Source organism: Sphaeramia orbicularis, chromosome 5 (genome assembly GCF_902148855.1).
Source record: "Sphaeramia orbicularis chromosome 5, fSphaOr1.1, whole genome shotgun sequence".
Taxonomy (NCBI): Eukaryota; Metazoa; Chordata; class Actinopteri; order Kurtiformes; family Apogonidae; genus Sphaeramia; species Sphaeramia orbicularis.
Genome location: NC_043961.1, coordinates 53,085,198 through 53,098,248, shown reverse-complemented (window position 1 = coordinate 53,098,248; position 13,051 = coordinate 53,085,198). Strand labels below are relative to the sequence as shown.

General features: G+C 36.1%; 1 protein-coding gene across 4 annotated transcripts in view; it reads right to left on the bottom strand.

Moving 5' to 3' along the window:
* Positions 1-13,051, bottom strand: part of pacsin1b (protein kinase C and casein kinase substrate in neurons 1b) — a 74,636-nt gene that overhangs the window by 4,679 nt on the left and 56,906 nt on the right. For all 4 annotated transcript variants that reach the window (XM_030133691.1, XM_030133694.1, XM_030133692.1 and 1 more), the window contains 6 exons: positions 8,729-8,885; positions 8,397-8,632; positions 6,055-6,210; positions 3,044-3,219; positions 1,578-1,698; positions 1,267-1,391 (listed from right to left, as the gene is read on the bottom strand). In XM_030133691.1, the coding sequence (XP_029989551.1) occupies positions 1,267-1,391; positions 1,578-1,698; positions 3,044-3,219; positions 6,055-6,210; positions 8,397-8,632; positions 8,729-8,885 (971 nt within the window). The remainder of the gene's footprint in view (positions 1-1,266; positions 1,392-1,577; positions 1,699-3,043; positions 3,220-6,054; positions 6,211-8,396; positions 8,633-8,728; positions 8,886-13,051) is intronic.

Here is a 13,051-nt window from a genome sequence, read left to right as displayed (position 1 = left end):
CGACGGAACCGCTAGGATTATATGTGATCTTCAGAGATAACTAGCAATGAAAATTCACTACAGGTACCAGGGGTGTAAGAAAATATCGGTATTGCTATATATCGCGATATTTAACTTCACAATACTGTATTGATATTAAAAAGTACCGTATCGATATTTTTAGGTATTTATTCAAATGCAGACATGGCCGAGGTTCATTTTTGTTTTTTTGTTTTCAAACTCTTTTATATTTGTATTCACATGGGCATTTTGTTCTGTTGTTTGTATACTACAAAAGTAGTATTGTGATACTGCAGGTCATAAATGTAGTTTTTTGAAATTGTTAACGCTGTTTTGTTGAATAATGGATCATTCAAGCATCCTAAAAGCACTTTTTACAGTCTGAAGGAGGCAAATGTTTGTTTTTTTAATTAGGACTGCACAAAAATGTTATGATGTTGAATGATTTCCTTTTTTATTTTTTTATTTTTAAAAAATAAAAAAAATCAAATAGTAATAAATTTAAAAAAAAAGGGGAAAAAAATGATGTTGGATGATTTAGGGACTGAAAACTGTGTATTCTTTTTGCAATAGAATATGACCATTTAAGCAGAATCTTAAACTGTAATGTCTGTAAAATATTATTTATTTATTTATTTGAGTGTTTTTTTTGTACCGGTAAAGCCACATGTTAAAACTTCATTTATCCAAATGCTGCACTATAAGTTTATAAGTTTTTCCATGAAATAATCTTTTAAAAAAAGAAACAAAACAAAAAATATTGCCTTGTTAACAGTATCGTGATATATCGCGATATATCGTATTGTGATCCTAGTATTGTGATTTGTACTGCATCGCCACATTCTTGCCAATACACACCTCTAACAGGTACCCTTTAAGTTTAGAATTCAAATCTGTCAAAAATTCGATTTACACCTGAAGAGCAAAGCACGTGCCCACTTTATAACGCAAACAATGACAGATGGAGCGAATACCTCTGACAGTCACTTCCATCCTTTCTGAAAACAGTTATTATTACGTTAAATGGATATTATCTGGGGAGCTGAAACAAAACCACAGTCAGCTGACTCCTGCAGAAATCTGGGATCACCGCCAAAAACTGTCAGAAAAATGCAGATTCCATTTGGGGGGAAAAAAGCACCCAGTGATGAATGGTTCCCATCAGTTCAGGTTTGGGTGCAATGACTGCTCCATTTAGGACATGATGTCGATAAGAGTATCCGCAGAGTGTGAGTTCTGTTGACACATATTAATTTCCGTGCTCACCTTCCTCGATCTCCTGCTTGAGCGTGGTCCACTGGTGTTGAGACGTTGGTCAGCGTGACTCCGTCGCTGCTTTTCTTTGACTTTTCCTTCTTCGAGATGCTGTGGGTGAGGTCTGGGTTGTACTCCTGTAGACACAGAAGAAGACCCAAACCGCTCAGATTGGATTTTTAATGTTGCTCAGAGGCTGCTGTTCAAACACAGGTATTATTGTTGCATACTGATCAGTTCTCATCAGAGCTGGAACGATGCAGCAGCGATACCATATCTTTATTCATGAAACGTTGCGGCAGCTTGTTCCTGTATTTGCGTACCTCAAACTGTGGCCAGTTCATATGCATGCCAGGGCCGTGGGTGTTGCTGAACCACTTCAGATCTTCTTGTGCGCTAGCTGTTGTAATGGTGCGTTCGAGGTCTCTGTATACTGTAGAATAACTGTAAAACATGTAACAATAGTTAAGCAGGTGACTGTGAACACATGCCTCAGTGTAAAAAATGTCTTGAAAGATTATTTTAATTTAGATAGTTGAATTCTTAAGTTTAATCACATATTAATCAGTGCTAGTTAGGATTCCTTTGTGTCACTAGATTTTCTTTGTTTCTTTTTTTTTTTTTGTAATTATCTTTTTTATTATTATTTTTCAGTCAGCATCATCTTAACATTTTACATCATTTACATGACTTCTATGTATGTAAAGAGAAGAAAAAAATAAAAAAAAACAAAACAAAAAAACAAAAACGCAAAACATTCTCAAACAGGGGAGCATTGACAGAAATAGTAAAAAATATACAAAGCTCCCCAAAATATAGTTAAAGGGAAATAACACATATTTCACATTCCATTCTTTCCCCCTGTATAACATGAACATTGAACATTTAAAGTGTAGCATGAACCCAGGGTTTACATGGTCAAGTGAAATCAGCTCTTAATAGTGTTTTAAAATCAACCCAGTTTTTCCAATACTTGGTGAATTTGTCTGAATCCAGTCTGACAGAGAAAGTCATCTTCTCCATCCTGTAGATGTCATCTATAACCTCTATCCAGTCCACCATTTTTGGTGCATCCTTTTTTAACCACTTCCTAGTGATGGCTTTTTTCCCTACTACCGACAATATTCTGAATAGGTATTTATCCTGTGAATGTGTTATCCCCTGGTTCTCTTTTCCCAAGTCTAAATGTGAATGGAAATTGGACTTTGAAAATTTTCTCCATGCTTTTCTTCAAGTCCTGCCAAAAAGGCACAATATAAGAGCAGCCCCAAAATATATGAAAATGATTGGCTTTACTTTCACCACATAGTCTCCAGCATCTTGTATCAGATTTTCTTTGTTTCACTGGTCAGTCGTAAATATTTTAAGATAGGTCACATCTTGGTCACATACTAACCTGACAGATTTATGATCATAGGACTAATACACATGCCCACAGACGATCGTAAACAACTAGAGATTAAGAGGTAAACACCAAACAGGGGGTTTTGCATTGAGTTAAGGAATTACATCTGCTTGACTTTAGAGTAAGATGACACTAGTCCATTCTAGCGCAAGGGGTTCAGCCCATAGTTTGAAGATCAGTTTACAAGGATTATAAAAGTGATGTGCATTAGAATGTCTGGATCCATTTTCCCTGCTTGGGGTGTGGATCCTCAGCTGAGTTATATTTTGTTTGTGATCAGAAGAAGACAACAATAAATTTATAAAAATGAGACCTAAAAGAATCCAGACTTATTCTTGGAGCTTCCAACAAAAGAACACGTTAACAGTCTTGAACATCTCTAACCTTTGGTTCTCTGTGAGGTTGAGGTGGCGTTTGACATCCAACAGCACCTCCCTGAGGAAGCTCAGCCTCTTCTCCTCAAACTGCTGGCACTGGTCAAACACCTGCTCCATGTTTTCCATGTACTGGGGGGTGCACTTACTCAGCTCATCCAGAGCCTTTTCATACTTCTCCTTGGCCTTGTAACACAAAAACAAAACCACAGTGTTATCATTAGAGTATGTTAATGATGTAGGGCTGACTACATTTGGAATGAGAGAAGAATCTTTATTTTCCCAGTAGGTTCACAAACGTAAACATGCACCACACTGAAATTTGTCCTCTGCCTTTAACCCATCACTAGATCATGCATGCATCACATGCTGCATACTAAGAGGAGTGGGCTCGCCATATCAGGCTTATCGGGTTAAGTGCCTTGGTCAATGGCACATCAGCCAACAATTCTCCGCCAGTCCAGGGAGTCAAACCAGCACAAGCTGACTCTCCAGCCATCTAGGCCACAGCTGACCCGTAATGATCCATCTCACTTTATTCTTTTACTCTAGTTTGTCTTTGGCGTCGGGTTTCTCTAGGCCAGTTTTTATCAACGTTGGGATCGGGACCCCACGTGGGGTCACCTGAAACTTTTAGTAATTGATAAAAATGAAACAAACAAACAAACAAAAAAACACGCACTAATAAAAAATATATGGTAAATTGAGAGAGACAATCCCAATACATAAAAGACATGACAAACTCTGAAGCTGAAACTGCAGCACTGTGGTACTGTTTATCTGTCAAATGTTCATTGTGGTCAGTTTCAGATGCTGCAGCTCTTTCATGATTCATAGTTTGAGTTCTTGTTTGTTCAGTATTAATTGTCAGCCTTGTAAATCCCAGCTGGACTGACTGTACATATCCTGACCAAGGAAAATAAAATTCTCACTTTGTGCAGTAATCTACACCTGGCTTTTCTGCCTCCATCCATAATAATATACATTATATAGAGTAAATGTCCTCTAAAATTAACGTTTATTTGCAACATAGTATAGCAAACTATTACATGATCAAAAACCAATTAATTTTAGCAAAAAACATGTCTCCGTTTTGAATGTCTGGGGTCGCCAGAAATTTGTGATGTTAAAATGGGGTCATGAGCCAAAAAAGGTTGAGAACCACTGGTCAAGGCCGATGTAGATGCCATTGGGGTCATGACGTTTGATGTTACTGAACTAAACTTCTGTAACAGCAGAGTCCATTATTGAATAAATTTACGAGATTTACACATTTTCATACGACACTCAAGACATAAGCAAACAAAAAACTGAAACAAATATGCTCAGAGACAATGTGAGCATCATTAAAGCTGCAGTGTTTGATAGTATTTTAGCATCACTGGGAATAACATTTCAACATATTATAATTCAAGTGGATTTATATCTGGATATGAGACTTCTGGATCTACTCTTCACCTGTGGTTTCAGAATGTAGAAAATCAACCCTGTGATGCAGGTCTTTGTTTAAGCGCGACTGTTTCCAGACAGTTAGATGTATTAAAAATGTGAACATAAGAGTATGAAATAACACCAGGTTATCTGTTTTTATTTCTAGTCTTTTTTCTTTGAAATGGACTGAGAGGAGGGACCTATACAAAGAAGGTGTAAATTTCTTTTTTGTTTTTCTACCCTGTGATTTTTGCTCCTGCAGGTTTTATGTGCCACAATAAAAATAAATATTCACAAAATACGACTGACTGGATCTGACCTGCAATTTAGTATCACTATGAACAGCAGTAAAACACAGTAGGGAACTTTACTCATAATTTTTTTGTCTTTTATTTGTCCTATGTGTAGACAAACCCCTGAGTGACATTTCCACACATGATATCTCATACACAGATTATGTTTCACAAGACCTTGAAGAGCCACATGGAACAAATAACATATAGTACAACTGGAAAAGCACTAGAGCACAGGTGTCAAACATGCGGCCCGGGGGCCAAATCCGGCCCGCCAAAGGGTCCAGTCCGGCCCCTGGGATGAATTTGTGAAATGCAAAAATTACGCTAAGGTGTTAACAATCCTTTTAGTTCAGGTTCCACATTCAGACCAATTCAATCTCAAGTGGGCAGGACCAGTAAAGTTCTATCATAATAACATAAAAATAATGACAACCCCAAATTTTTCTCCATTCACACATGTATTTACACTAAAACAAAGTATAATTTCGCAAAAAATATGAATAACCTGAACAAATATGAACAACCTGAAATGTCTTAGGAAAAGTACGTACAATTTCAATAATATTCTGCCTAATATTAAATATTTTGTGTATTTGTAAATCCACTGTGATCTGTAAGTTATAATGTACGTGTGTAAATGATAAACTAAAGCAGAATACTGTTAAAAGTACACTTATTTTTTCAGTTTGTTCCTGTTATTCACATATTTTGAAAGGATAATTTGTAGATGTAAACCTTTTCATAATGCAAATTTACTTGTTTTTCACTCTAAAACAGAGAGAAAAGTTTGGAGTTGACATTATTTATATATTATTTTGTTATTATCTTACTGGTTCGGCCCATTTCAGATCAAATTTAGCTGAATGTGGCCCCTGAACTAAAATGAGTTTGACACCCCTGCACTAGACAACTGTACACCACACAAAAAACAAACACAAGTACATTTTGTTTGAAGTGACCAGTAACAAGACACCATCTACTAAACCACTACTCCTCTTTTACAACTGCTTAATTGTTCTGTTAATCTTGTAAACCTTGAAACACTAATAAATGCACATGGATCGTGATTGTAGAGTGTGAAGGTTGCAGAGGTCCAAAGGGACCAGAGTCCACTTCAGTTCAGCTACAGCTCATGTTGGATCCACGGCGTCACTTCTCAGAAATGCAACGCTAACATGAGAAACCGGCTCCGCATCCAAATCTTAAAATAGTCTGGGATTTAATTTGCTTTGGTTCATTTGTGAGCAGTAATGTTTACATAATATCTGTGACCTGCAGCAGCTGATGTTCTCACCTTCTGTGAATCCTGTTTGCACTTGTCGACTTTCTCATGCAGCTTCTTCTGCTGGTCAGCCGTCACCGACGCCTCTCCTTTGCTGTTGGCTTCTCTGGTGGAAGCCAGCTTCTCCTCCTTACAGGCCATGTGGTAGGACTTCTTGGCAGCTTCGAGCTAAACAAGCAAAAGGATTCAGATAAATTCAGACCTGGAAGTGGACTTTTGCACAGATGGCATTTATTGACTGAAATCACACATATGATCCCTGTAGAAAAGCACCTGGCATCTTAAATAACTGATGAGTCATTCCGTCTGTGACCATGACTTTGTGTACGACCCCATACTTATCAATCGGGGTTACTACACATTTTTTAAGGTCAAATTCAACCACTTTTCAAGCACTTTTATTTTTGGGTTATTTTTGCATTTTTCCAGAACAGCACCTTATTGCTGGGGTAAAATACATATCTACAGGAATACATACACATATGATTTTTTTCCCCACTTTTTATCACACTGATGTACATTGTATTATGCTTATAAACATCTAAAATTATGTTTCATAACAGCAAAAAGTTTAGACATTAAAGGATAACACAAAGAAAAAGGAAAACCACTTGCTGTTCTTCCATCACACTCACATCAAGCCAAAGATTAAGATAAAAATGTACCTGGAGTCGACCTGAAAGCATTTTCTTTTTTGACATAAAGTTTTATTTTTCTAAATGTATCACCTCTCTGTAAGTACCTTTGGCTTGCCATCTAACCTGGCAGAGTTAATATTAAAATTAAATAAATAAAATCACATCATAGAGTTATAGTTGCAAGCATTTTCAAGCACTATTCAGACCTTGAAAACACAACATTGAAATTCAACTATTTTCAAGGATTTCAAGCACTCATACGAACCCTGATCAATAAATATGACACAAACTTTACAACTGATCAAAATCTGTATATTTTCTCAATTCTGGAGAACCAAACACAAAACAATGTCTAAAAAATTTCATCAAAAGTACACTGAACAAAAATATAAACGCACCACTTTTGTTTTTGCTCCCATTTTTCATGAGCTGAACTCAAAGATCTAAAACTTTTTCTATGTACACAAAAGGCCTATTTCTCTCAAATATTGTTCATAAATTTGTCTAAATCTGTGTTAGTGAGCACTTCTCCTTTGTCCTTTGCTGAGATAGTCCATCCACCTCACAGGTGTGGCATATCAAGATGCTGATTAGACAGCAGGATTATTGCACAGGTGTGACTTAGGCTGGCCACAATAAAAGGCCACTCTAAAATGTGCAGTTTTACTGTATTAGGTGGTCCAGGGGGGTCAGAAAACCAGTCAGTATTTGGTGTGACCACCATTTTCCTCGCACAGTCAAAACTTGTGACATCTGTGGTATTGTGCTGTGTGATAAAACTGCACATTTTGGAGTGGCCTTTTATTGTGGCCAGCCTAAGGCACACCTGTGCAAAAATCCTGCTGTCTAATCAGCATCTTGATATGCCACACCTGTGAGGTGGATGGATTATCTCAGCAAAGAAGAAGTGTTCACTAACACAAATTTAGACAGATTTGTGAACAATATTTGAGAGAAATAAACCTTGTGTGTACACAGAAAAAGTTTTAGATCTTTGAGTTCAGCTCATGAAAAATGGGAGCAAAAACAAAAGTGATGTGTTTTTATTTTTGTTCAGTGTACATTACACATATTTGGTACCAAGTAAAACTAACTTTTCACAACTGGGATTCTTTGACAACAAGAAAACTGAATTACACCAATATTAATCCAAGGTTAGGTCAAAGTTGAATTGGTTTAAAATGTGTGAAAAGAAAATTTTCAATGAAGTCTTCTATTGCATAATTAAAAATTAATCTCTATTTAATAAAATTTATTGATGTATACAAAGAATGAATAGAGTTCGATCCATAAAAATATGCTCATTAAATGTTAAATCTTGTCTTAGGTTTGAGTCTGAGTCCTTCAGAGATGGTTTTAACCTCCTAAGACCCAGTTATAGGGTTTTCTGTCCACATTTGTGGACAGGAGTTTCACAACTTTATACAAAAAAAAAGAAAAGAAAACTGTGCACCACAAAGGACATTTCATAAAAAATGTAAAAACTGCATCTGAAAAACCTGTTGCATCATGATGTTTCCAATATAGGCATTTATTTAATAAAAAACAAAAAAGCTTGTACTTTGCTGATATTTCCTGGGTCTCAGGAGGTTAATGTTTGGTGCGATGTAATGTAGAGTCCAACAATGAATTAATCTGGTTTAGTGGCACTTTTTTTGTTAAACTGTACATTTTTCCATCCCATGATATTTACATAAAACCAACCGTCCCTCTTACCTCTTTTAGCTTCTTGGCCCACGGTTTCTGAGCCTTCTTGAAGCCCTCGTCTGCCTCTTTGGTTTCCTTGAATCCTCCCATCATCTGTTTGTGGTACGAGTCTTTCTGCCAGTTCTTCACCTTCTCAAAGTCGTCGTTGATTAGGTTGTTCCTCACTTCCTGGTGAAGCTCGCTCACCTTTTCTGCCTCCGTCATCACTGCCAACCAGGCTCGCTCTACTGTGCCGTACTGAGGCCCTGATGAAGGCGAAGGCACGGATGTGAAGATACTAGATAAAAAACAACAAATGGAACATACAGAAATACAACGCAGACCCCTCTGGCCCTGCTTACCTTTTTCTACCAGCTGCCTCCATCTCTTGGACCACTCCGTCAGCTGCTGTGCGTAGGCTTTCTCGATTTTGGCACGCTCCTGGATGCAGTTCATCAGGTCATTGCAGAGCCGGTGACCATCGTCGATCCGCTTCACGCTGCGTTTGTAGTTCCCAACCTGCCATAAAGTTCCATATATAGTGACATATACCCATGTGTGTCACATGACATTCATCCTTGACCTCTTTCTATAGCACCTTTTATGCATGATTTCAAAATGAGATGTTTAACTAGCAACTGTTAAAAAACAAAAGGGCCAAATCAAGCAGTGACACGGGGACACATTTCATATTCAATAGGCTCTGAGTTGAAAACTAAATATCTTATCTCCATGTTTAATCCTTTCATGCATAAGTCACTCCAGTGGACAGTTCTTCTCCAGCTGTTCTCTTGTATATTAATGGGTTTCGTTGTTTTAGTTCCATATCAGCCAACACAGTGGACACTTACGCATCATCTCTTATCCTGACATTCATACCATTACTGTAACTTTGCTGTTCTTGATGAACCTGATCTGAACTAACATGTTTGAGTGTAAATCAATTGTTATTTGTTAGACAAGAAGGGTTTTTTTTTGCACATTATCTCGATGAAGTGAGGAATTAATAGCATTAGAATATGTTAAAATGTGAGAAGACATCAGATTAGCAGCATTAAACATGTTTTTATTTTATTGTTTTCATATCCCTTTCTGATATTGGGTTTTAAACACGTTTCTTTACTTCAAAAATTAAATGCATGGATATTTTTGCAACTCCACAGAAAAAAAAAACTGGATCGCATTGTTTATTTCATGCCTAAGGAGGAATAAAAACACTGAAGAAAAAAATCTTGACTAAGGTTCTCACAATTAATACATGAAAGGGTTAATACATATATGAATAGGTCTCAGTATTTTCACATGACACATGTTACAATTTACAGAAATTAAATTTTGGAGTAAAAACACTTAAATTACTGCTGCATGACAGGGATGCAAAATTAACATCCTTGCTTTTTTTTTTTTTTTTTTACTTTACAAAAATGTAGAAAACATGGTGATCTCATAAGAAATTGATCCTAAATGAAACAAAGGGCTTTAGCTACAATTGTGATCAATATTGGATAAAAATGTTTAAATGATACGTTTTTATGAACACAGGTATGTTGTGACTTGGGGACAGCAGTTTGTACCTTTGTTCAGTATCAGAATAAAAGACTTTGGAACTAAAACACTACAAATATGTTAATAAACTTTAATTTAACATGCATTTTACAACTGAAGTGATAAATACAGCTAATAGCAGAGCATATTTTATACATAATTTGATTGTACATAACCTTTCTATGTTCTTGTACTGTTGAATTATTAAACAGATTCACGGATTTAAAATAATAAGAATAAATATTATACTAGCAAATTATACTACTGGTATTTTTATTATAAATTTTTGTATCATTACAATTATTATTTTCCCCCTCACTCCCCCCTCTCTCTTTCTCACCTTCATTCACACTTCCCGCTTCCCCTTTTCCCTATCGCCCCTAACCAAGCTATATTGTTTAGCTGTTCTTTACATTTATTTTCTTTTTCATTGTAATATGATGTTGTCGTTGTTGTTTGTCATTCCTCTGTTGTGGTTATTGTTTTTGGTTTGTTTATCTGTTTGATTTTCCCTTTGTTTATGTGCTGTTGTTATTGTTTTTCTGTCCACAATGCCTTGTTAACTATCACTAATAAGAAAAAAAGAACAAATATTGTTATTAAAGTTAATAGTGCATTTACACATATGTCAGAAGTATAACTATACATAATCAGTTATCTTTTTTTCTACAAGTGATACTGAAATTTTGTAAACAGTTCCATAAAACAGAATTCTTAAGCCAAACAATGAGCCTATTTAACCCTTTTATGCATAGTGGTCACTCCAGTGGACAGTTATTCTCCAGCTGTTCTCTTGTATATTCATGGGTTTTGTTGTTTTAGTTTCATATCAGCCAACACAGTGGACAGTTTTGCACCATCCCATAATAATACACTGACATTCATACCATTACTATAACTTTGATGTTCTTGATAAACCTGATCTGCACTAACGTGTTTAGTGTAAATCAGTTGCTAATTGTTATTAGACTGTAATTAACTTAACAGTTTTTTTTTTTTTTTTGTAATACAAAGGCTTTTCACATTTATTTATTTACTTATTAATTTTTTTTTTCTCCATGAAGTTAGTAATAACTAGTATTAAAATCTGTTAAAATGTGAGAACACATCACATTAGCAGCATTAAAAATGTTTTCATATCACTTTCTGATATTGGGTTTTAAACACGTTTCTTTGCTTCAAAAATTCAATCCATGGTGTAGCTGAGTGGACATTTTTGTAACTCCATGAAAAAAACAACCAGTCATTCGCATTGTTTTTTCATGCCTAAGGAGGAAAAAAAAAACACTCAAGAAAAAATCTTGACTAAGGTCCTCATAATTCATGCATGAAAGGGTTAAGAAATGATAGAGGAAACTTTAATTTTTGACACTGATGTTCACTTTTGCTTGATCTGGGCCAAATGCAAATATGCACAAGAGTCCAGCTTTTAAATAATAAAATGCACCACACAACAACACAAAAAAGCAACAAAAGAAAAATGCAATATTAAAACATTTTAGATAAAATCTAATAAAGATTCATTATGCAACTGTGAGAATGCTCAGCTAAAACACATATGCCTTGAGGTTCCTTTTAAGAGCGTCTACTGATCCTCATATATCCACTGGCTGATCCAGAGGTGAGGACCGTGGAGGTGTTTTACTGTCCTTAACACAGGATCTGAGGGGGAGCAGGAAGGAGGAAACATTAAAAGCATGTCTGAGATGTACACGGGGGCCGGCACAGTGAGAGATGTGGATACTAATAAAAGAATCTTAAAATCTATTCTAAGGTCTAAGACTGACAGGCGGTCGGTGGATGGATTTAACAACTGGTGGTGAGTCTTACAGGGCCTCCAGTCTATGGAATAAGTGACCTTCGCACATAAAACACACTAAAAGCTTACATACATTTAAAAAAACAAAACAAAAAAACACTCAAACAGGAACTACTGAAGGAAATACAGGAATGCAAATGATTGTTTTGACGCTTGTAATCCAAGTTACTGTAAAGATACAAGTTTATATGTTTTAAGGTTTATGTGTTGAGATGACATGTTCAGTTTGCTGATGATAACAATGAATTGTAAACTTATTTTTACTAGTGCTGGGCAGCGATTACATTTTTTAATCGCAATTAATCGTGTGTATTTCTGCCATTGATCGAATAGTTATATGGGGGGGGGGGGGGGGGGGGTTGCTGGCATCAACAGCGTGTATTGACTTTAAGTGATATTTCAGACTGGAAGTACTCCAGTGATAAAAAAATAATTACACATTACAGTGCTTCCAAACAACTTTGTCCTTCTCAACCCCACCATCTGAAGAGATTTAAAATGAAAATGTCCATGGAACAGACTGCTACTTTTCTCCATGTTTATGTCCACACCAGTTTATTTCCACTTGTGAGTGACTGACAGGAGTCTTAAGCCCACTAATAAGTACTAATACTAATAAGCCCAATAATATGTGATGTTCAGTTGTTAAAAGCAAGCAAAGGGGGCCCTTTAGTGGTCAGAATAAGTTGCACTATCGTATTTTTGTCCTTTCGGTGTTACTGTAGTCAGTTCGGACATAAGAAGGAACTAACAGACACGTTTATTTCACTCTGTTTGTATGGCCTGTGAGTATTTTATGTTCGGTTGTTGTAAGAATGAATAGTATAAAATATCTCTGATGTGAACCTTTGTTGCTGGACAAAAATTGTAAATTTTAAATTAATCTGTAAATGCTAATCGTTAGCATGTCTATGGATTTTCCCACTCAAGTTAGCATCGAGCTAATCACATCGTAAATAAGTAAAGGTTAGTTCAAAGGCTGGCATATTATACCTAAACACAACCAATGAATTTACATAAACTTAGCATGAGCCGGCATAAAGAATAAGCAACCCATCTCCGACTGCTAGCATAAACGAATTGGCTTAAACATGTTAATAACACATTGTAATAAACACATCCAAAATAATGTCATAAACATGTTTCTAACGGCACGTTTGCATGTGAAATTATTTAGCAAACAACAGAATGATTGATACATACAGGCGTTGCTTCTGCAGGAGTTAAACAAAGTTTGATTCAGCATTACTCGGAAAGTTAACTGGCTTTTCTCCTCTCAGTTACACCAGCACGGCGTTTGGTTCTGAAGTGCGTGTGGAGC